Source organism: Camelus dromedarius, chromosome 7, assembly GCF_036321535.1.
Source record: "Camelus dromedarius isolate mCamDro1 chromosome 7, mCamDro1.pat, whole genome shotgun sequence".
Classification (NCBI taxonomy): domain Eukaryota; kingdom Metazoa; phylum Chordata; class Mammalia; order Artiodactyla; family Camelidae; genus Camelus; species Camelus dromedarius.
The window spans coordinates 26,239,508-26,265,313 of NC_087442.1; the positions used below are offsets into that span (position 1 = coordinate 26,239,508).

Here is a 25,806-nt window from a genome sequence, read left to right on the forward strand (position 1 = left end):
GTCTCCTTTGTATATGAGCATATGTCTCATTTAGCCAAGAATCATAAATCATACCACCTGACATGCTATAATGGGTAAATCCCTCCCTGTGCACTGACTGTAATTTATTATTTAGGGCACATGTTCAAGAACAGGGAAATGCCCACGTCTGTTAACTGTTCATGCCAAATTGCAATCTGTCCTGCCCGGTTGTGAAACTCATTTCCCGTTCAAGCTGGGGTGTGAAGTTTATGGCAAGGGTAGAGAAGCTCCTGTGTGTTTTTTCAGACTTTTTAGATGGAGACTTGAGGTCAGGAGGCTGGAGTGGTAACCAGGAATCTCAGAGAAGATGCTCTCTGCTTCTCTTATTTCCTTGGAGGCATTCTTAGTCCCAGCTTTACTTTAACCCGCCCTGGTCCTCACTGAGAGAGGCGTGCTGGGGCAGGGGGGCCGCAGGGGACGTGGACAGTGGCACCAAAGGGTCTCACTCCAGGTCTGCCCTAGGCGTAGGCAGGACTGAACATGGTAATTTGAACCTGACATCACAATTCTCCTGCCTCTCTTCATGCTCAATATATGGGAGATGTTAGTGACCATAACCAAAGTTTTTTGGTTTTGTTTTTAAATAAAAGAAATGATTTAAAACTGAACTTGTATCCTTTGCAGTTCGTTGAGTTCTCAAGGTCAACTTATTTTGTGGGAGAAACTAGAGTGCTCTGTAAAGTGGTGCAGTGTGAAAAACTCAGACTCCCTGTCCTCAGGCAGCCGGCAGCCTGGGAAGACTGACATCAAACAATTAATTACACATTTAATCGTTTAAACAATTGGGGAAACTGCCATGGGAGAAAAACACTAGGTGCTATGATAATATATAATAAGGAAAACAAGTCAGAAGCTCAAGGAAGGCTCTGTGGCACAAGTGACAACTTGGCTGAGACCTGTAGGTGAGTATACATTAACCAGGCGAAGAGCAGAGGGTGAAAAGAAAAGCAGCTGATAAATCAAAATGTTTCACACATTAAATAACGCATTTACATTAATTACATGTGTTGCCATTTATACTAATGAAAAAGTATCATACAACCCCAATTTTATGTACAAGGATAGTTTAGATAAGCATCTACTACTTATCTATATTAAGAGATTTTTAAAACATAGAAGTGATATCCAACATAACAGTCACCTTTTGTGTCCCCAGATGGACAAGTCTTCAGCTCGGGCTGTGAAATGGCTTCAATGTAGTCAGAGGAAATGGGCTGTAACCCACAGGCTTCCTCTGGTTGAATCAGCAAACCACAATCCTGCATTAAAATGATAAAAATTAGCTGTCACAGTAATTAACCTGTAATAATAAAATCTAAATAATAAGACTTTCTGTGCCGGGAGGAGGGTATAGCTCAAGTGGTAGAGTGCGTGCTTAGCGTGCACAAGGTCCTGGGTTCAATCCCCAGTACCTCCTATAAAAACAACAAACAAACAAACGAACAAACCCAATTACCACACCCCCAAATAAATAAAGAAATAAATAAAGACTTTCTGTGCCAAGTAACCTTTATGGATAAAAGGGAGCAATTCTTGTTTACCCTTCTCTTGATATTGATTCATTAATAGTTGTTTTTGCTACAAGTAGCTATTTCCACTAGGGGATTAATATAAATTCTAGAAATGGAATCAAATACAGATATTTTATCCAAAACATCTTCACATATTTATGAAAGGAGCTAACATCTCACTGCAATGAAACTCATTACAGAGACATGTTCTGTACTAAGCAATGCCTTCCACAGTCTACAGAAGCACTGGAGAGCAGCACTTCATTGGCTCGGAAATCTCTCCTCTGTTCCAGCAGGTCGGACCACTCTCATTTCCTCTTAGCATGTTCTGCAAAGCTAGTGGTACCTGTACCTGCCTTGTGTCCCTCTATCCGGCCTCACCTGTGTTCTCTCAGTCTATCACAATAAAGGGCAGGTGAAAATGCTATGATCTCTGTCAGGAATGCTTTCTCCCCAATTTTGCACGGAGAGCATCTTCTGTGTTTTAAGTCTCTGGAAACGGTAGCACAATTATGTATCAGCACCATTTGTTTCTTTCATACTCTGCACCTCTTGGGAATTACATTGTCCTTTGTGCCTTTTCCACCAGACCGAATACTCCATGAGAACAAATAATTATTTCACTCACGTGTGTACCCAGTCTCTAGCGTATAGCAGACAACAATAAATGTTTTCTGAATGTGCAAAAGGTTAGAGTTAATTGCCCCCCTTTATAGATCATAAATTCTCAGTAACGGAGAGAAATAATTGGTTTGACCTCTTGTTCACTCCGTATCTCTACCTCTAATGAGCAATTTCTGGTCACCTTCCCTCGCACTTCCCTTGTACTTAGTGTGCGGACTTTTTGAAATTCTGATTCAGTATATGTATTTTCATTTTTTAATTCATGACAGAAATTGAAGTTTAGGAAACTGATTAAAGGTTAGAATTGTGATCTGTATTCAAATGTTCATTACAGCATAACAATGAAAAATAACAAAGTTCATAATGATAGGAGAAGATTTAGTCTGAATAAACATCTATAAATGACATATATTAATGTGCGTGTGTGATATCTATTTATCCATCTATCCATCCATTTGTTTTTGGTGGAGAGTAAACCTTTTATTCAAGGCCAAGAAAATGGCATTATGTATCTATCAGACTGAAAAAAAATCTTTATATCAAATGTTCGGGAGGGCAGGGAGGCATAATTACCATTATACACTGCTGATAAAGAGTGCAAACTAGTTCAGCTACTTTGGAAGACAGTTTATACTAAAATTAAAAATTCACAGAATCCATAGCCCCAAAGTGAGACTTCTTAGAGTCTGCTCCAGAGAAACCTTCATGCAGTACATAAAGAACATGTGTAAGGAGAGATCTAAATGGACGGAGAAAGATTTCTAAGACATATAATTAAGAAAACTGAAGACCTTGTTTGGTTCCAGAATGATACATTTCACGTGAAACACACTGTGAGCATGCCACAAAGTCACCTAAATTCAGGTACCTGGGACTGAGATGTGTTCAATTTATTAATACGGCAAATAATGTTGGAACACTTCAAGAAGTCTGGATTTTAATAAATCTTTGCCTAAAAATGACTGGGGTCTCTTTGGGGTGTGTGTGTATAATCCTGTCTTAATGTTCATCAGGAAGGCATTAGAAAGGGAGTCTAGATCCCAGCTGCCGAAGTCCCAGCTGGTCTCCCTGTCGAAGCATGACGTGCCACTGGCCATGTCCATCAATCAGGAAGATGCACTGTTAGGTGTGCTGATGGCTTGTCCTCTGGGGAACCAAACTCAGTCTCTGAGCCCTACACCTGTGGGCTATTTCAGACATGTCAGTCACAGGTGGCCTTTCTGAGGAGACGACATCTGAACTGAAGACTGTGAAACACGGGGGGAATGAGAATTCCAAAAAGAAGGAATCGCATGTCAAAGGTCATGAGGTGGGAAAAGGATTTATCTGACATCTTAAGCAAAAATAGAAGAATCAAGTTATTAAAAAAAACTGATATGCTGACAATCCATATTTAATAATCAACTCATGGAATCTGTTCTTGAAATAGGCCCTCCAAGGTGATCTGCTACACACTCCTACTGAGAGGAAGATGACCATTCATAATGTGGTCCTGAGCAATCCCAGACGCAGCGTTCCAGTGGAAAGGGGGTTGATTTAATACCTAGAACCCACAAGTGCCTTACTGAGAAGGCCTGTCCCTGACCTCCAGAGACTAGCCTAGCTCATTATCAGAAATTCCTTCTTAATCCTGAACTGAAATCTACATCTCATTTATTTGAATTGTCCTCTCGGGTGCAGCTTAGAAGTTTACTGTAATAATGACAGAAGCATGTTCTGATCTGACTGGCAATAGAGCATGGTAATATTGTTAAATGTTCAGTGTTTGCACTTACTGACTACTCGAGATCCCACATGTAATCCGATGATAATAAATATAAAGCAGAACAGAGAAAAGCATAGTGTAAGTGGGCGCCAGACAGGGTGCCCACTCCTGCTGCCCGGAACCTTGACCTTGTCTTTGTGTTTGAATCATCTGCCAGCATGGCGCTCCCTCTGCCTCTGATGGAGGTTCCTGCAGGCACCTGCTCTTCCAGAGTCAGCAGGGCAGCTCCGTGGTACTAACCAAACAGCCGTGACTCTAGTAAATCCCAACACAGGATGGGAATCAAAGGGCTACTGCAGAGGGGAAAGGAACACTTTGTGGGAGAGAGACATCGGAATTTCAGGTAGAGACATTTGAAGTCACACCCTCCTCTCTGTAGTTTAGGTCAAAGAATGTTCTGCTGTAGTCTGTGCTGCCTTTTGAAGTGCCCCTTAGCAGTTCATCTCTGTTTGCAGTTTGTGTAGTGTAACCCTTACATTCAAATCTTCACTATTTTGGGACCCAGGGCAGCCCCTCCTCACCCTCCATGCCCCAGAGTGGATATTAATTATTTTCTAGCTGCAGCCAAACAATACGACCCTTAAAGTTGAATGAAACAAGCCACATGGCCAAATCCAGACCAATGTCCAGAGACTGGCTGACCGAGTTGAGGGAATTAGGGGAAGAAAAGGTGGTATCAGTAAGGCTTGGGGGGTGCAGGGGGTTGTACACATTTTATGGAATAAGAGAACAGGGGAATGCATTGAAAAAGCACCACTGTGTTAGGATTTGCACTCATGAATTTCAGTTCCAACTGTGCCATGTGTGCTACTGAGTAAGTCACTTGACCTAGTTTTCTCAATATAAAATGGTGAAAAATGGAGAGAGGATATCACAGCAGATGACGTGAGGTGCCTACACAACACTCATTCTCCCTTCTTCCTCTCTAGCAGAAGACTTTTGTTTTGTTGGGAGTACCAATGTGTCTAGCATTAAAAGAAATCAAAGAAACCTCTCTTTCCCAGTCTCCTTTGTAGTTAGACATGGGCAGGTGACACACTTCCAGCCAGAAAAATGTAAGTGGAAATCAGCTCTGAATTTTTGGGAAAGTTTTCCTTCCCTGATGCCACATTTTCTTTGTCACTCTGTTCCCTCTTTCTGCTTGGAATGTGGGTGTGAGCCTGAGGGAGGAGCAGCCATGTTGTGACATGAGGCAACCATGAGCGGAAAGACAGAAAGAACAGGACACAGAAGATGCTGCAGACCACCACCCCTCCTTTGGGCTGCCCACCTCTCCTCGTCTTGCAATGGAAGAAAAACAAACATCTGCTTGGTCAAACCACGATGGAAATGTAACATCCAGCCAGGCGTCTCTCTTCCTTAAGAGTCTGTGAAAGCTAGTCTCAGCCCATATGAATCTTTGAGTATCCCTTTAGATCTTAAAAGTGATAAACCCCACTAATAAAAAAAAAATTAAACAATTTTTGAAAGGGAAAAACTCATTAGCCTCCTTCATGTCTTTCTTCCCTGGTGTGATTAATAATTTGGCCAGGTTCAGGCATATTCAAGAAAATGAGTAACAGCTCCTCTGGTCTTACATGATCTCTTGGAGACTTTGAGTCTAGTTATGCAGAAAAGGTAATATTTAGCAGAGTTGCTTAAAATGACATTAACCCCAGAAAGTTCCACATTTAGAGTTTTTCCTTTTGCTGGAGATTTTACAAATGCTTGAATGGATGGTCATAGCTTTCAATAGAGTGCAATAAGATAATTAACAGGGATTTTCTTGTTCAAATGTGTGCAGAGTACGTATGTTTAGTACATAATTTTAAAATTTACTTAATCTTTCATGAAGTGCCACAGTGACTAACAGAAGATATTAAGGTGACCTTGCTTTCGCCCCCTGCCCTACCCATGAATACACAACCATAGTCTTGTTACCAATTCCTCTGGAAGCCCATTTAGTTTTTTACAGAAGTGTCTGGCCACAAAGGAATTAGTAGCATTTCTCATTTCAAATGTGATTTTGCTGTATTTTTAGAGCAATACCAAATTGGATTATTTTATTTGGTAGGTATCTTTAAACCTTACCTTCTTATTTGGCCCTGGAATCATTCCTTTAGGATCAGACAGTTCTCCCCCTTTTCCATTAAATAGTGAACAATGCCCACCTAAATTTAAAAATACACATTCACTTCTTGTGGTACCCAGCTCTTTCCAGAGGGACCCATTCCACCCCCCCCCCACCTCGGGCTTCTGCTATTTCTAATAAGTCAGTCATGATCGCTCAAACTTGACAATCTTGGCACGGCTCTCTCCCCCTAGGAAGGCAGTCTTTTTCCAGATCAAGCCTGTTCCTTTTCCCACAAGAGACGAAGTTCCTGATGAGCTAATTTCACTATCTTGTTCCAAAGGGATGAATTATTTTCTGTCTTCACACTGTCTCTAAATTTAATGACTGCTTTCCTTGCACTATAGTCAGCCAGCCGTAAAATCATAGGTATTGTGTGATTCACAGTATTAGACACCAAACGAACATTCACAGAATAATTAGCTGAGATATACGTTAGCCATAAATCATTACAGCGTAATCCGTCTGAAATCATCTTTAACATACCACAGGGATTCTAAAACTCAATGTTTTTTTGTGAAGAAAAGAATGCAATGCATATAAATTCATATGAGAAGAGATTTATACCCTTTGTAAAAGGCAATTGGGAAGTATCTCACAAATATAATTATACTGCTAAGGTTTTATCCTACAGATACACTTGGCAAGGTCTACAAAGATTCACGTGCAAGAAAGTTTACTAGAGCTCTTTCTGTAATAACAGAAAACTTCACACAACCCAAGTATCCATCAATAGGGAACTGGTTAAATAGGTCCTACATCCATACAATGGAATATTCTGTAATTCTTAGAAGAGAAGGAGGCAGAGTGAAGATATGGAGAGGTATACAAGGTATATTATTACGAGCAATAAAGCAAGTTGCAGGACATTGTATATACCTTCATCTTATTTAGTAAAATAAAGTGCTGGAAATTATGTATGCTTGACCGTGCATACATAACTTCCGGAATGATACACAGGAAACACTGACCCGTGGCTTTCTTGTAAGATTAAAGATGGTAAGCCGGAGATGGGGAATCAAACCTGAACTTTTACTTTTTACTTATGTGTTGGTAGGTTTTGTCATTAGTAGGAATCATGCTTATATTTTTTTAAGATACAAATTTAAGTGAAGAAGATAATATTTAAAATGGTAAAGTAAAAGAGTGGAAAACCAGAAAAGGACTGATACCCCCTTTGAAGACATATCAGTTTCCTACGGCTGCTGTAGGCACTTTGAACAACTGACTTTTATTGCTTCACGTCTCTGGAGGCTGGACGTCTGAAATCACGACGTTGGCGGGTTTGGTTCCTCCTGAGCTCTGCGAAGGACTGTGGACTTGCACAGTCATTTAATATCGCCCTGCGTTCTCAGAGTTCACAGTTTATCACAGGAAACAGAACTAAACGGAATCGAGTAAATATTCCAGACGGGAGGAGGAGAATGAATCATTCTAGAACTGTGTGTAAACACGGCCATTCAAGCTCAAGGTGGATGGTGTTTGGAGACCAAGATAAGAAGTGGGCAGAAATCGGTGATTATTTTGGAAAATATTCATCCTTGGTTCATTCTAATGACACAAAGTTTAGGGCTGTGGCAATGAATTAAACTTCTTTAATTTTGCTCTGTTTAAAGATTCTTACAAGTCTATAAGCTCTACCCCCTTTTATAAAACTTATAAAAAATTTTTGTGAAGCAGCTGCCCTTTTAAGGGAGAGTACAAAATTCAATGTCTTTACCGAGGAGAGATTTTGACTTTTATTTATAGTTTGTTCTAATAAAATATTTGCAGTGAACAAGGTTTACCTATATAATTGCCTTACTTTGAATTTTAATGCAACTAAGTAGCTAGCTAAGTCACTCCATGCAGAAGGGATCTCCAACAACATTACTTTGAAAATGGATGTGTCTCAATGCTTGATGTTATTCTGTTTCAGTGAGAGTTTACAAAGAAGCTTGCAACTTTGTTTGTTTGTTTGTTTTTTTGTTTGTTTGTTTGTTTCAAATAACGGAACCTGGTGTTGGGAAGAAGAATTGCATACTGCAGCTTGAATTGCTATTTGTGTTTGGAGTTCATATACTCTTATATATAACACGTTGGAATCCAAGTAGTAACAAACCACAATATAATAAATACAATTGTGGGTTTCTTTCCTTAAATAAATAGCAACTGAAAAGTGGCCATATGTTATACTACCTAAGAATTTTAAGTTAGTCCCCAGTGAACTCAGGAACAAAGGAAATGGAAACAAATTATAAGCAGATGAATTAGTTCTACTCAATTAAATTTATTAATATGACATCAATATTTGGAATACTCCTTTATACTTCTCATGCATTCCAAATTCCAAATCCCTGAACTAGTATGTGGTTTTCTCTTTTTTAACCTGGCTGGTCTCCAAATTGACTAGGACAGGGCCAGTGTGATCCTGCTAGCTGGAGTCCATTCTGAAAGGCACCCTGAATTCTCAGTTTAGAAATACATTGGAGTTCCTAGGCTTTGCAGAATTTGGACGGGAAAATCTAGTGAGATGGGGCCCATGCAATGACTAACGCTTCCCGCTTCCGGTGAGCTAGAAACTCTGAGGAAAGCAGCCTTTGTTGTGGTCTTTCAGTACTTTTTGGTTTTGGTTCCAGATGGTATCCAGAAGGGTAGATGTGAGCGCAAATGAAAAGAACGAATGAATTTAGATATCTGGATATTTGAAAAAGTGCAGTTCTTTTTGATTTGTGAACAAAGAAGTGTGGAATTGGAACGGAATACACCACCATGGACTCTCTGCGACTTTGAAGAAGCCGGATCAGTTTGGGAAGTGACAACAATGACACAAAGAAAAGTTTATTTCTACTCCAAAGGAGCAAATCGATTATTTGTAGTTTGAAGCAGAAATAGTAGTGAGTGGAACTAGGCAGCAGGCTAGAGAGATATTTTAAAAGATGTGTACTTATCAATGACATGACACCAAAAAAAAGAAATGTTGGCCACATTTGAGAAAAAACAGCAAGCAGGACTGCCAAGGAGATACTCATCACCCACAGTGAACATAACTGCTGTCATAAGTATTTCAGCATGGACCATTCCACTTATAAACAGTCCACTGATAAAGCATGTGAGGTTGTGATATTTAAAAATGTAGGTCTGGTCAGAAATCTTTGCAGGGGGGGCACAAACAGAGTTGAATATTTTAATAAAACATGCAGTTACACTACTTCTGGGTACCACATGGGCACTTCCTGCCTACATTCATCTTGGTAACTGCTACACAAACACACCTCCATCTCCACACACCTACACACGGACACACACATACACACAATCCTTAGAATTGTGAGATTTTAAAATTTGGAGGGAGTTTATTTAAACCAAAGTGACCTGAAATATGTTATGCTACAAAATAATTCTCTCACTACATGTCTTAAATTATAAACTCTGCCTCCTTTGAGGCTTTAATAGTAATTGTTTAGCACTAAATAGTATTTTTTTTTAAGATTATCCACTAATCAGCAACCTCTCCATTCACAGTTAAGCTCAAATCATGCTAAATGTAGCTAAATTCTGTTTAGAAGGAAATGCTGATGCACTCAGAACCGAACATCCAAACTACCATGACATTGTAAGATCAAAGGTTAATACTACTTTTTACTATAAACATATCCTAACAATGCAAAAACTAGATAACTATGAAAATAATCGTCTATGCCAGGCAAATCCTTTCTATGTATAGTCATATTTTTAAAGCATGTTAATTAGACTTCTAAAAAAATACTCTAAAAATACTCTAGGAGCAGTCTAAAGGTCATTGCCTTAAGATATTTATTAATTACACAAGGAAAATGTAACTTTATCATGGAGAAACCCGGCCAATACTACCGTCATCAAATGACCACGAGAAACACATCACTTCTGCCGTATTCTTGCCACAAATGTTGAACTTCATTTAATGAGGAAGAAACATGACATGATTCCAAAATGAGAGGCAGTCTGCAAAATAACTGACCCACATTCTTCTGAAGGATCAAGGTCATGAAAATAAGGAAAGACTGTGGAAGTGTTATCGATTAGAGATGACTGAGAAATATGATAGCTAAAAGCAATTTGGGACCCTGGAACAGAAAAAGATTATTACTGGAAAAACTAGTGAAATCATAGAAATTATTGGTTAAGTAAATACACTGTCCCAACATTAATTTCTTAGTATTGATAGTATTGATAAAGAACAACCTTATGTAAAATGTTAATATCAGGGGAAGCTGGGTGAGGGTATTTGGGAACTTTCTGTAAATCTAAAAGCAATGCTACAAGTTAAAAAGTTAGCGCATTTTGACAGTCATGTTTTAGAGTTTTCTTGAAGGCAAAATACATTGGCAACAAAAGAATGTTCTAATCATTCAAAGGCTTTAAAAAGGCTTTGTTGGAGTTTCTTTCATACAGCAGAGCAATGGCTCCATGTAGTCACAGCTTATTGGCATTCCTGGTTATCCCCCAAATTGTGATCTACAAGCATCTTGCTCTGAAAAACTGTGGTCATTGTGGGAGGACAATCCATAGGCTAAAGAAATATCCACTGTATTTATGAACCAACTTTTTGGGAGATACCAATCTCCCGGTGAGTTGGCAAGGGTCAAGAAAATGCCATTTATAGAGAACCTGGTTTATGCCAAGAACTGGGGTAGGCACGTCATATGCACTGCTGCACTGAATCTTTCAACTCTTTGAAGTGGGTCTCATCCTCATTCAATGGATGAGAAAATAAAGATCTGTAGAATTTTGTAGAAGCTTTGCTTAAATCAAACAACTTAGTATATAGAGTAGCTAGAGTTTGAACTCCGAGTCTATCTGACTTCAAACCCATGCTTCATAGACTGAAAAACAAAACAAAATAAAATAAAACACACTGTACTAAGGAACGAAGATCATGTTTATGAAACATTTAGACCAATTAACTCTTCATCAGGGGAGACTCTTTTTTTCATGGCCACAGATGGCATCCCTAAACATAACCAGCTGCACTTTAAATGCTTACAGTTGGTCAAAAGTAAGCCTCGGCAAGAGTGCGAACGATTCAGGCCAAATCTATTCCCTTTGGTGCAAAAAAGCCTCAAAGTACCTTTCCAGCTTATGCCTTGTTACTCAAGTAATTTTTACTTTGAATAATGGCACATTAGGAAATTAAAAATTAACTAAAGACTTAACAGGGATTCCCATGGTGGACAATGAATATTTATATATTATTGCTTATCATCAAGGAATAGATTTGTTTTAACATATGATTTTCAAAATCATCAGCACTCATTTGTCATGTGTTTCCAGTTCTCCAAAGAAGTTTATAGTTTATGACATTTATTCTTTTTTTTTTTTTTTTTTTCCAGTGGGTTCCTTTAACAGACGTTTGTTCAGCATATCCATGAGCCAGCAACAGCCCCTGCCCTCATGGAGCTCTAGCAGAGAAAACAGGTGTGCAGACACACAGTTGCTGTAGACGGTGCTAAACTGCTCTCGTGAAAATTGCCCTGGACACAGTGTTGGCACAAAGGAACATGATCTACTCTGCTTTACAACGGAGATTACAGCTTGAAAGGTACTGGAGTTCACCAGGCAGATGGTGGCCGATGGGCTTCCAAGCAGTAGAAACAATGGAGGCAGGCGGGGTGGGGGTGGGCACTCAAAGCAGCTGAACTTCTTCTGTGCCAGTCCTTACACAGGAGTGGGCGTCCTTTATATCTGAAGAGTAACTGCACCCTAATTTATAAATCTCTATTTTTCTCCCCTGTGCTGTGACTGTTAACTTGGGATTCAGTCCTTAGCCATAAAATACACAACATAATCTGGAACAGATTGGAGATGGATTTTGCCTACTTGTGTTTGGGGGCTGTGCAAAACATGTGGTGTCAGTTACAAAACTCTGAAGCTGTTTGCTCGGAACCCAACCCAGGCATATCAGTTCAGGCTTTGATAGTGTCAGTTAGCAGAAGGCTTGCCCAGTGAGGAGTTGGCATTTTCCTGTGGAAAATGTGTTATCTTCCTTGGCATCCAATGCAGAATTAAGGGTTGCCCGTTTTAACGAAGGAACTTAAGAGAAGGTGTCCTGGGGAAATTTCAAGATATAAGATTGCCGTTCAGCTTGTCTTAAATTCCCCAGGGGTTTTAAATCCGCTTGTCATTTCCTGAACTTGAACGCCGGTGCTGTGATTTGATCATTAGTGGTAAGTGGTTGTCACAATTCGCTGTGTGGGATGAAGTGACTCTTTCATTCAAAGCCAAGTCTGATGAGTGAGTCCTTATAGATCACATCTAAGTCTCCACAGCACTAGCCTCAAAAGTCTGCCCCAGGTTGCCTCCCTTCACTCAGCTGCAATCTCTGGGCCTTGTCTCCTCCGCCTGATGCTCCGCAGACCTGCCTTCTTCTGTTGCTTCCTGATAATCCACAACCACGTGGCATTTCAAGCTGATCACCACAATGTGTCACTTCTCTGCATTAGTCAACAGCTGTTGTGGGATTTTGCCGTCACCAATCAGATATGCATGCTTGGCCTCACAGAGCCAAGTTACAGGGACCGTGGCTTTAAAGTCGGAGTCCTGTCTTTGTTCTAGAACTTTGCAGTTGTTACCCTGCCCAGATCTGATACTTGGTTGCTCCTCAGTGTTTTATCTTTAAAACACCATCTGTGTCTTAAGGCTCCACTGTATTGACTAACTCAGGTCAAAACCAAAATGGACACAGCATTAGACACTGCTAGTTCCCGCTGACTCCCCTTCCTTATGCCAGGCATTCCTTGTAATTGGAGCTGTACACATGACTGAATGGTTTCACAGCTAAGGCTGATAATTGGGGAAAAAAATCGTATCTTGGAGAATAAGTTGTTCAATAGATTGGCCATTATTTTTTATCATTCCCTACGGTGTTTCATAAAGTTTCAAAACCCTATTTTCATTGTACTCTAAAAATTTTACTGAAATAAAAACCGTATAATGATTCAGAGAAGGGCTGTATGTTCTCCAAAGTGTGTTCCATGAAATACAGGTTTCTGGGAGGTTAGTGAGCAGGTGTTAAGTCAAAACACAATGGTGTAGATCAACCAAACTAATTTTTGGCAAAAAAAACTTTAAATAGATTTTGCTTATTTTCACTGTCAGTGATTAGGTATTCTACCAACAAATTTTTTTATTGTTTAATGAAGTGGATTCTGAAAAATGTTTAACAAGTTGTCATTGTTAATACCAGAGTAAATTCAGCTATCTCAGCATTTTAATTCCCTGAGGAGAAAGTCATTTTTTTATTAAATCTCTTTAACTATCTCTTAGTGAACCCATGACCAGGAGACTCTATATAAACTTAGCTGTTCTGATGACTAGTTTGTGTCAAAAACACTGAACTAAGAAATCATGCGAGATCACTTGTTCTATGATGGGGTTGTGAGTGAAAGTCTCATATGTGGCAGCAAAGACCAAAATAAAAGAAAATAGCACAAATCTTTATGGAAACAATTTACAACTTACCATTTTTTAAAAATAGTAAATCCATTTACTATTTTTTAAAATTATAAACAAAAGAAATATTCTCTGATGACAGGCATCTGTCTGGCATAACTAAGAAATCATTTCTGGGAAAAAATAAGTTCTTAAGTTAGCTGGAAGTTTTCCTTTTCAAGTAAGTCACATATTATTTACATGATACAATCATATTCTATGAATACACCCATTTCTTTGTTCATTTATAGCTGTTTTTCTGTATATCAATAACAAAAGCCATAATTCAGACTGTACACTATGCTACTAAATTTAATTTTTGAAATGGGATTTCTTTTCTGAAAAATATCAGTCATTTTTCTTTGCTACGTTAGATGCTATCCATTATTTTGCCTCTGAAATTGGTTATATACTAAAGAGCTTGCCTTTGAAATTTGCTTGACTGCAGAGCACTAGAAAACATTGAGGCCAGGGTAGCACATGATAATGGAATAGAGGGGTCTGGATCTAATATCATTAGTAGTACAGGGTTTATGGGGGAGTGTGATCGTGTTAGACTGCAGAATTCAGATTTCAGCTCCACCACTCTGTGACCCTGGGCAAATGAAACGCTTTCTTGGGGTAGTTTCCTCTTCTGTGAAAGCCTGCCTTACACGACTATTGAGAGGATTAAATAAATTAACACACATAAACAATGAAGAACCATGAATGACCCACAATGAGATCCCAATAAATGTGGCTATTACTAGAACATGTGCCAAAAGTCACATTAGATACATTATACAACATATCTATAGTTAGATAGTGTTAGATCCACTTAGAGAAATTCTAAACATATGGCACTTACAGAGTTAAGTAATTTATCTCATGTGTGGTCAGGATTTAGACACAAGTGTGTACGATTTTAAAACCCATACTCATTTCCTTATATCATTCTGGAATTTAAAATGAAAATACCTGGGTTCATGCTAGCTGTGTAACATGGGACAAGTAAATTATTTTCGCTGAGCCTCAGTTTTTTCACCTTTAAAATGGGGGTGCAGCCATTTATTGCTCTTGTACACCTTAGCATTGTTTCTGTCTTTCAGATAATAGTGTGTGAGAAGGCAATGGTTGCCTGTAAATCACAACCTGGTGCTTTGTTTTTGTTCTTAACGGCCACCATCTAATCTGTTACTTAGCACCTGGTTTGTGATGAATATACAGGGTGGCAGAGTGAACTCGATGAAATACGTGCATAATTTAAGTTTCCTTTGAGTTGGCCCAACATTTTCAGGGATTGTCTTCCCCCTTGGGAAATTTTCTAACATATATATAGAAGGAAAATTTATTTTTATTTGTAACTAAGTCTTATGAAAAACCAAGACACAAAAGTATAAATATATATATAATTTTAATTATTATAGTGTTAAGGGGTTGCAAATAAAAATCATTTATTACTTGTAATGAAAATTAGACATTCAAACATTTCTCACATTCTAAGTTTTGTAAGTATTGTAAATCAGTAAAAATTAGAAGGTAGTTTGATACTGTTTAGCAGTACTAAATGGTAAAAGTAAATGGCAGGCTAGAAAAAACAATTATTGATAAAATTGTATCCCCTAGGATATACATAAGAACACATATCCAAAAATATTCCCTTCAATATGGAATAGGAGAGAAAACACTATGTTCTAAAAATCAGCTTTTAAAGTTCACTTTTAATACTGAATCATAACGGTTTCACTAATTTAACCTGTAAGCTAAGACTATTTACATGCTTGAGAATTAAGAAGTTGTTGTGCTCCTTTTTGCTTTTATTAATCTTAAACTCTTTTAAAATCACCCAAGTGTTAGCTTTTTAAACTCTCAGTGAATTTAAATAGCAATGTACAGTTGGCCCTCCATATCTGTGATTCCTCATCTGTGGATTCAACAGAACCACTGATCAAAAACATTCAAAAAAAAAAAATTCCAGGAAGTTCCAAAAAGTAAAACTTGAATCTGCCATGTTATTTACATAGAATTTACACTGTTATCTACAACTATTTAAATAGTATTTACATCGTATTAAGTATTATAAGTAATCTAGAGATGATTTAAAGTATAGGGGAGGATATGTGTAGATTACATGCAAATACTATGCCATTTTACATAAGGGACTTGAGCATCCTTGAAGCAGATACCAGGAGACAACTGTATCTGTTGTTAAATGAGTCATTTCTAATGATTTTGAAAACGACTGTGGTCTTTTCCATACTAAAGAAGTAAAATGCATTGTATGTAAAAATAATCAAAATAAAATAAAAATAAAAAGCTACAAAATTCAACTGCAACTTAAAACATGGGTCCTTTTTTAAAAACAGAGGATTCATACAGTTAAAAGTCCATGTTTCCTGAAGCTGTGCTCACCCTGAGCAGCCACGGTCTACTTTAACACCACAGAGAAAGCCATCTGGAGTTCTTTTATGAGGTTGTATACAAAGTATTAATGTCAGTAGTGAGAGAGGCTATATCTTCAGTTTGTAGCCAACATTCATCTACTCGGTGATCATCTGTTATGCTCTCACCATGTGTCAGGAATACAGAGATGGACAGTCCTAGTTTTCAAGGAGCATAGTGTTAGACGTGGGGGAGATTTGAAGGATGACTAGGAAGAGAATAGGAGACAAATGCCTTCAAGAAAAGGGAATAAACATACAAGATCCAGCAATCAGAGAGGTGTGGTGTAGTTGAAGGACCTCAAGGACACAGGTGTGGCTCAACTTTAGGTTCTGTACGGAGCAAGGACCAAAGAATGGTGTGATGGAAACTACACCAAGGGACTTGAATTTTATCTTTCCACTCCCTTGTTTACTTATTATTTACTTTATTTAGTTATTTGTAATACACCTATGTTCACTACGAAGTTGGAAAATAAAAAAATGAATTAAAAGAAGGAAAATGGAAAGTTCAGATAACATTTTGGATTTCCCCATGCCTGTATAGAGGCACACTGTTCCGCTCCGGTACTACAAACAAAGCATTTATTACAAAAGTGAAATTACACTGTTCATTATGTTTTGTAACCTTTTCTTTTTTACCTTGATAATATATCATGGACATGATAGAAGGATTTTAATGGTGATGGTGGTGAGGTGGGATCTTGGACCATAATTAGATCTCCATGTTAAAAAAAAAAAAATACAGAGACTAGACTGGAACAGCTGACTCCAGAGGCAGGAAGGTGGGTTAGGAGACGATTATAAATGTTTGGGGAAAGGGATGAGAGTCTGAATTAGAATGGTGAGGCAGTGGCCAGGATACGAGAGATGTATAGGAGAAAATGATAGGCAGTGAAAGAGAGGGGGGAAAAAGGATAACTTGGAAATCTTTGGGCTACTTGATAGACACATGAGAAGGAAGAGGGTGGTTTGTTTACAAAGTGAGGTGGAGGGAGAGGTGCTCAGCTCAGCTATTCAACAGGAAATGTCCGTGAAATATGCAGGCAGACTGTCCAGCAGACAGTGGGATGAAATGTTTAAATGTAGAATTCTGAGGGGAGGACAAATATGGTGGTATGCACCAAAATTCTGTTTCTCAGAATCCGAGTAATGTTTCTTTGACTAGTCACTCAACGGGGGTTATGAGAAGTTGCACATGTCCACCCTAGTGATGCTGTGTCATCTTTCTGGAATGATGATGTTCTACCATCACTCACTCAACTTTGTAAAAATCCACTAGCTCACTAGTGGGCACAAGGCTCGGATCCAAATTTTTTGGCCTAACAACCAAAATTCTTCCCAACTGAGCTCAGCTTCTCTCCCTTGCACGCCTTTCCCTGCTGCTCCTGTCACTATCCTGCGTGCTGCTCACGCGACCTCCTTGCTGGCCTCTCACCCCGTGCTGTCCGCTCTGTCTAGACATCCTAGGATGCTCCGAGGCCACACAAAATCGTTATGCCCTGTGAGAAATCGCTCTTGGCTCCCACTCTCCTTCCTGCCCTTAAGAACTTGTTCTCTTCGCTCTAATGTCATACACAACACCTTTATCAGACATACTGTATTTTATGGTAACTGCTTGTCTATAGGTAGGTATAGCCCTCTCTTCAGGCTTCCTCCAAGATTGATATTTATGTATCTATGTATCTCTGTTTACGTAATGTATAGGTATACACATATATGATTTATGCACCTGTCTCTCCCTCCCAAATACATACACACACACATATGTATATAGATTTGCCTCAAGAACTAGACAACCTAGACAGTACACAGACTATAACATCTACTGAATAAATACGAGTTTTAAGTCACTTTGGTCTTTATTCAATATAAGATTTATATTAAGCCATATATTTAATCAATTTTAAATATCAATTAAATTCTCATCCAGCTTCTCAGCATGTAATGATATCCGCCTCTGTAATAAGAAAACCTGAAATCAGTGCTATTGGAGAGAAGAATCAATATCTCTCAGTGATTATATAAATTGATGGAGCATTTCTTTGTGCAAGTTTTTGTCAGTGTGCCTGAGGCCCGGGCTGACCATCTGATTGACATTTTTCACTGTAACATATAAGGTAACAAACAACAGTGTTGATGAGGGTGTGGGGACACAAGCATGTTTATATATTATTTATGGAAAGTAATTTGGCAGTAATACTAAAGTTCAAAATTCTCATCCATTTTCATCTATTAATTCCACTTCTAGGAATCTTTACTACAGACATGAGGGTGCGACTATATTAAGATTCATATGCAAAAGGATGATCATTATTGCAATATATTTTTGATAGCAAAGCATAAGAAACCATCTAAATGCCTGTCAGTGAAGGACAAAATAAGCCAATACAGTACATTCACATAATGAAGTGTTATGTAGCCACTGAAAAGATAGAGGTAATTTTATATCTAGTGATCTGAAAAGATGTACATACATATCAAGGTTGGAGGAAAAAAAGAAAGTTTCAGACCACTATAACAACACAGTTTCATTTTTATTCAAAAATCTATATATATGCAGGTATGTAGATAGATACGTCAGTACCAATGTTGTCAAAATCTGGAAGGATTTTCTCCCAACTGTTAACAGTATTTTACTATCAGATCAAGTGAGTCAGTGAGTAGGATCGGATGAGTAAATAGCAGATTTTCACCTGAAGTTAACTGTTTGTTTTTTAAGCTTTTTTCTAAAGTGGTAGGATTATGGGTTTTTCTTTCTTCAGCGAATCTCAGTATTATCTAAACCAATAAAAAGAAAAAATAATAAAAGGAATAAAGCAAAGTGGTATGTATTGATCTAGAAAGATATCCATAATATTGCAAGTGAAAAAAATGGAAGTTACAAATAAAAGTTTATGTTGAGTTGTCTCATTTTTTGGTAAGGATGTATAATCATTAAAAGGCCAGATGTATATATACAAGCCTGTGATGTTTGAGGCAGGATTAGAAAAAGTGTTCAAGGTTTGTTATATACAGTTCATAATGTTTGAAATTAAAAGCTATAAAAATAGAGAAATTAAAAAAAAACCATTAACAAAAGATCATCATGGTTTGTTTTATACCCTAGATATGTTCTTTAAAAGTTCTGTCTAAATTAAATTTTAGTAAGGAAAATTGTATTTTAATTAGATCAGTAGAGTTTTCAATTATGAAAAATATCCTTCTGTAAAGTGACTATCCCTTTTTTTGTGATATTAATATTCACGACTCCCGGCTGCCCGTTTTGGCCTATTTAATGCTTGTCCTTCAGAGACATAGAAGTCAAGGGTTCTTAATTATCTGTTTAAAACTTATCAGAGAAAGATGTCATTATTTTGCCTTTATTACCCCTCTCAGGGAAAGCTCCGTGCTCCACTTCTAAGGTTTTGGTCCCTCTCTTTTCTTCTGAGGGAGGGTATGGGTCTCTGGCAGTTGAAGCTCCCTTTAGCATTAGTTAGCATCCATTTCAAGATGGAAGAAGGAAAGTTCCTGCTGCCTGTACTTCCATATAAAAAGCAGATGACTGGATTTTCTCGGGATAGATTAGGAGTTTGGGATTAACAGATACACACTACTACATATAAAATAGATAAACAACAAGGACCTACTGTATAGCACAGGGAACTCTATTCAATTTCTTGTAATGAGCTGTAATGGAAAAGAATCTGAAATAAGATCTATACATAAGCACATGTATAACTGAGTCACCTTGTTGTACACATGAAATTAACATTGTAAATTGACTACACTTCAATAAAAATAATTAAAACAACAACAAAAAAATCTGATCCAACAGCTGTCCAGCAGCTTTCCTGTCAGAGAGCTGAGCTGTTTTTACCTCAGGGGCACGACGCTGATGCCCACGCTTGGTCCGAAGTCAGGCTTTATCAGCCTTTACGATAACAAACTAACTGGCCAGATCACTTGCAGCATTCTCTTGCCTCATACCCGTGCTTTAAAGAGTCTTTTAGTTTCTGAATAGTTAAAATACATTGAAACGCAACAGGTCACAGCGTCTTGTGCCTTCAGAGTGAGCGCATTGTTAGCCTGAACCCAGGAATCCCTACAAGGTGAATACTTTTGAGAGAGTCAAGATAAATAAGCAAAATGAATTGTTTAAATTTTATTTCTTTTTATAAAATTATATATAACTCCATTCTCCAATTCGGGACTACTCAAAAAGAAAATTAGCTCAATGTTAACTGGAGCTCAGTTTTCAGAAAGCAAAAATAAAATATCAGAAACCTCTGAAGGTGTGAAGGAAAGATTATATCCCAAAACACCTGGAAATGGACTTTCCTAAATATCAACTGAAGAGCGTCCAGAAAATCTGTCCACAGTGTGAAAAGTGAACCGAGAATTCAGAATTACTTACAGGGTGAAAACCAAAAGAGGAGTGAAATAATTAACTTACTCCAAATGGAACTGTTGCTTCATTGACAGGTAAGTGGGATTTATGAAATCCCAAGTTATAAAAATGTATACAATTTCTCTATTTCTAATTTATAAAGGGCAATGTTTCTAATGGTCTAATAAAACATGAGAAGACATTTTGTGTTTGATAACATATGCATTTTTAAACAAGTCTTCAAAAAAAGGAAAAATGATAATAATTATTATACCTATTAATGGGTACAGTCATGTAGTTTTCTCCGTATTTAAAATTCATTGGAAATCTTCACCCACAAAAGAAACCTCACTTTCCGGAGTAGAAATTAAATCAGCTTTTTTTTTTTTTTGGCATCAATAATGAAAAGAAACTGCATTTCAGAAAAGAAAAGCAATGTTTTATGGAGGTGGCTTAAACCCCCATTTGAATCATCAAGATTAGGCAATGACCCTTTTTTCGTTGTATTTATCTGACCATTTTCTGCAGGAAAGGAACATTAATAGCTATATAAAGCTTCCACACATGTTGGACAGAAAGGACTGTATAATCTGCTATTATTTCTGCCTGTAAATGACTACATGTCTCGCACTAGCCTGGGGCAGAACTGGCTGCCAGGAAACTTGACCTGCATCACGGGCTTAATGAAGCTGTAACTTTCTGTTTATAATTCTTTCCACTTTTAACTAGTATTGTATCCAGGGGAAATGAGATAATGTGCCTCCCCTTTTTAGATCAAGTGGGCTACTGACCAGTCCGCTGTGAAGGGACAAGCAGCACAACCTGGACGCGGTTCAGGCACTGTGACCTGCCCGTCGCTCCGGGGCATCAGGCAGACCTGCCCCAGGTGGGGCACCTGAGGATGTTCTCCCACAGGAGAGGGGTCTGAGATCTGGCTCCTTGTAGGTGTGTGCTGTCTGGCAGACTTCGAAATGTATCTGTATAGAATTTCCTTCTGCCTTTTCCCAGATGACAGTGAACAAGGCTGGACTTTTCCAATACACTTAGTTTAGAGAAGTTTTCCTTCAGCGTCTCCAGCCTTTTTCCGATCCTTTTTGTGCTGCCGGGGCCTCTCCTTTGTAAACCTGTTACGGACTTTCCAGTTTCTGCCCTGCTAAGTGTCTCGGTCACCACAGCAAGAAGCAAAGGATATTACTATTTTTGTTTACTAAACTGTCAATGAACTTTAATTTGTCTTTAAAGCCCCTTCTACCTCATTTTGGAACATATAGACTATAGTAAATCTCTCTTTTCTGAACCCTTCTGTGGCCCCCTCCCTAAGAGCGGAGAACAGGGTAGAGATGAGAGCAGGTGCAAATGGAGGGATCCTGGTGGAGAGGGGGATGTCTTGGCTTTTTTGACTCATGTACTGACATCTCCAAGACCTGGGCACAGCACTGCCCTGTATCCCCAACTAGCAAGGAGCTTCCCATCTTTTTTCCTTTCTTTTATTTCCCTCCTATTCTTTATTCTATCCTTCTATCCTTGGACACCCAAATGTGACCTCTGAGATGGTATAGAAAGGTCTATTGGCAGAGTGGAAGCTGGAGATGGCAAGATGGAGTCACAAGGATATATTTTTAAATATAGGGGTGACTTGTATGTTTGCTGACAGAGAGGAAGGAGGTAGTAGAAAGGATGAGTCTGAAAAATAATGAACTGATGGAGTAAGGCTTCCAGAAGATAGGAGGTAGTGAGGTTTGAGGGAAGTGGAGAGATTAGACTTTGAGAGAGGAGGAATCTCAGAGGGTATAGAAGAATTTGGGAGACACTGTAGGTTCATACCAGCTGACTTTGATCTTGTTAATGATCTGTTGAGACTGCAGGTGTAAGGATGAAAGCTTGGGAAGAGTGGAAAAGATCTGGAATGGATGAATCTTGTCCTCTGGTGGTGGGACAGGTGTGCCATCTTTGTTTATGATGGACTGCAGGTCAGCGTGTCTTAAAACAGGAGCCACTGGTTTCAGAAATTAACAAAAGCCTAAGCCCAAAGGAGGAAAGAATTCTAGGGAAAATGTGACCAACATATTTTGCATAAAGCAGGTTTTGAAAACTCACTAAGTAAACAAGTCTTTCTGGAGACACTTTGAAAAATGGAACAGAAGATCTGGGTTATAGCACCAGCTCAGCTACTTAACAGCTTTGCTGTCTTTGAAAAGATCATCATTATTTCCAAATCAGGTTCTCCATTTGCAAATGGGTATCCATTGATATACTCAATATTGATTGACTGCCTACTACATGCCAGGAGCTCTGTTAGGGATTGCAGGCACAATAGTAAACAAGACACTCTTTTCTCAAGTTTCCCTCCATCTGGCGGCTCCCAACCGTTTCCTTTACTAGGAGCATCAAATGAGTTAATACATCCGAATGTGTTTTGATAATTCTAGAGCCCAGTTGGAGAAAAATATATTCATAAGCAAGCAATTTTTTTTTCCTTGAAACAACTGTCCTGTTGTGATCAGAATCATAGCAATGACAGTTTCTGGATAGAAGACTCTATCTCCAAACGATGCCCCCTGGTTCTCATGGGCTTAGAATTCTTTCCCTCACAGCTACCCAGCCAGGCAGGGCAGCCACTGTCACTCACTGGGAAGTGGGGTGCCTGGCTTTACACTGGGCTCTTGATAGCCTCACCACTTCCTCGTGTCTCCAGTGACTGGTCGCCCTATCCCTGTGGCTGGCTCCTCTGAAGACACTGGTGCTAATTCCAGCAGGGGCACAACACAGAGCCGTCCCAGCAGCCAAGTGTAAACCAGAAGAGTTCTTTGATCTCCAGCCTGATGCATTCTTTGAATGGTCAAAACTTTGGAAGGACAAGCTCAAAGGCTATGTCTGGTGATCGAAAGCCAGGTCAAAGGTAATGTTCTGGGGAGGATTTCTGGGAGGAGAATTAAGGAAACTGCCTTTTCTTTTTGATGTCTAAGTCTAGAATGGAAAAAAAAAAAAAAAAAAAAAAAAAAAAAAAAGCCCTGAAATGTATCCAGGAGTTCTGGGAAGAGGCTATCATTAGAGTTATGGCCAGTTTTAATTTCTTTATACTACCCCCAGCGTTCTTTAGCATCCCACATCTTAGTTCACATTTTTGTTTTCTCTAATGTTCAAATATTGTCAGCGGCGGAAGGCAGTCGGAACTCTTTCCCTTCAGGCTAAGGAGGAAGTCCATCCCTAAAACCAGGATTTTTCAAACAAGAAAAAATAGAGGCTGCAGATGAGGAGAACAGGAAAGGGAGGAGGAAGATGAAGCTGAGACTGCTTTTCTCTCTGCTTTCTGTCTTCTTCCATGAAGGGCTGTGTCTCTAAGCGGATTCAGAAATTAGATTCCTTGAGAGCTTACCCAGTAGGGGCAGGGGCCAATCACCCCATCTCTGGATGTGAGAAAAGCAGCAAAAAGCCCGGAAGGAAGTCACTTCCTGAACAGTCATCTCTAAATAACTGACTTCAGTAAACCATGTGCTTCTTAGGGTATCTGGGTAGAAAAGTTATCTTTTCCAGAGTTTCTTCCTCAAGCTCTGGTGCTTGACTTTCCCAACTGACACACACCTCCTCCTGCCCTTTGTCTCGGATCTGGTTTTCCCAAAAACCTAAAGATTTTCCTGATAAAGGCAGACACACTCATACGCGTTAGAATGAAGGTAGGTTTTTGTTGGTTCCATTTTGGTATGTGGTCCCCGCATGGCCTGGATCCTCCTTCACGCTCCTGCTTTCCTGGCCCCTCCTGTTCTCTGATGGGCTTGAATGTGAATATTCTCCTGAGAGAGACCCTGACCCTGAAGGCCAGAGGGGAGCTGAGAAGTGCCTCCCTGCTGTGTCAGCAATGACACTGGTCTTCTCATTCCCATTTCCCCACTGACTTCAAGGTGATGGTGTGACTTGTTTCTCTTCATAGACTTTACAAGTCCCTGTCTCCTTAAGTTCTCAATTCTGCACTGGCCTCTACTGAACTTTTTATTTAATTCAACCCCACAAACTTACTGGTCAATGTGCTTGGTCCACTGTGGGAGCAAGATGTGAATAAGACTCTGCCTCTTATTTTAAGGAAGTTAAACATGTTTGAGGGAGACAGCCGTGTGCAGAATGGGCCAAATACTATACTAGAGATTCTGCTGGACGCACTGGAGAAGAATTAACTGAAGGTACACCCACATCCCCATGAAGGCTTCCCAGGACCTCTCCACTTGCCAGTCTGATTTCTAAATTCCTCCATCACTTATTTTGGGCTTAAATCAGCATTTTCCACAGTATATTCCTTGTAACACTAGACCTAAGAGACATTTCTGTGAAAAAACAATTTCATGATCAATTAAGAATAGGAAATATCACATACACATTCTCTTCTCAGGAATCTGCAGTGTACATCAGCACATCTGAGGTTTTTACCAGCAGAGAAGCAGAAGGAAATGTGTTTAACCCAGAATATTCCGATGCTATATAATGACACATCATTTTCTGCAAAACGCCATATAGGAAAAGACACATTTCTCTGGTCACACCCTTGGAAACATTACCCTAATTGATTCACTAAATGATAAATATGAAAATATTATGAAAATCCCATTTGTTTGCAGGATTTTATTTTTGTCACCATGTGAAAAGGTTTTATTTTTATTAGCTTTCCTACCAAATGGATTTTTAAGTGTTTAGAATTGTTCTATCCAAGATGGTAAAGCTTGTCTTAGTTTGACATGCACTGTAAGTATAAAATACATACCAGATTTAGAAAATAATATAAAAAAATGTAAAATAGCTCATTAAAATATTTTATTGATTATGTATTGAAATAATTTGGGTATATTTGACTTAAAAACATGATTAAAATGAACTTTGCCTTTTTTATCTCACTAAAAATTATGGTTAAAAAAAGAACAAATTGGTAGATATAACTTACTATCAGCAAAAAAATAAATAACCAACAGATAATGGACAAATACTCTAAGATAAATCAAGCGGGATTTCAATTATTTTGCTGACATGTTTATGAGAATATGCTTCTTCCCTTTCCTTGAAATTAAAAAGTTAGAAAAATTAACTCTGTCTCTTTCTTTTCACTCTTTCAAATGTGGCTACCAGGACATTTAAAATTACATATACGGCTCGCATCATCTTCCTACTGGATGGCACTGGCCAAGGAAATAGGCATTGCATTTTTCTCATATTTTATATTTTCCTGTAGCACGCAGAAGGATGCTTTACCCAATGAAAATACTTAAAGTACTCTCATTGGCTGAATTAATTTGGTTGGCAAGGTCAGGAGAGCCACTGACTTGAATCTTATTCTTCAAAGTGTTCCTAGTCTGACTCATTATTATTATTATTATCCTATTACCTGTTCTCTATTTCAGCCTCTAAATCTCAGAGAACAAAGTCCGGAAATGCCGAGCTGGTATCGACTATCTGAGGCCCCTTGTTAAGTTCTTTTAGCTCCCTGGTCAGAGTGCCAATGTGCACTTGAAATTCCTACTTTAGCTCAACCATTCTGATGGCATTTCAGTAAATTT

At 38.7% G+C, this 25,806-nt stretch overlaps 1 protein-coding gene across 4 annotated transcripts in view; it reads right to left on the minus strand.

Moving 5' to 3' along the window:
- The window catches only part of CPED1 (cadherin like and PC-esterase domain containing 1), a 250,353-nt gene that overhangs the window by 37,987 nt on the left and 186,560 nt on the right, over nucleotides 1-25,806 (minus strand). For all 4 annotated transcript variants that reach the window (XR_004137904.2, XM_031455263.2, XM_064487399.1 and 1 more), the window contains one exon: nucleotides 1,163-1,280. Coding sequence is in view for 3 of the 4 variants with exons in the window: in XM_031455263.2 (XP_031311123.1) it covers nucleotides 1,163-1,280 (118 nt within the window). In the remaining variant the exon portion in view is untranslated. The remainder of the gene's footprint in view (nucleotides 1-1,162; nucleotides 1,281-25,806) is intronic.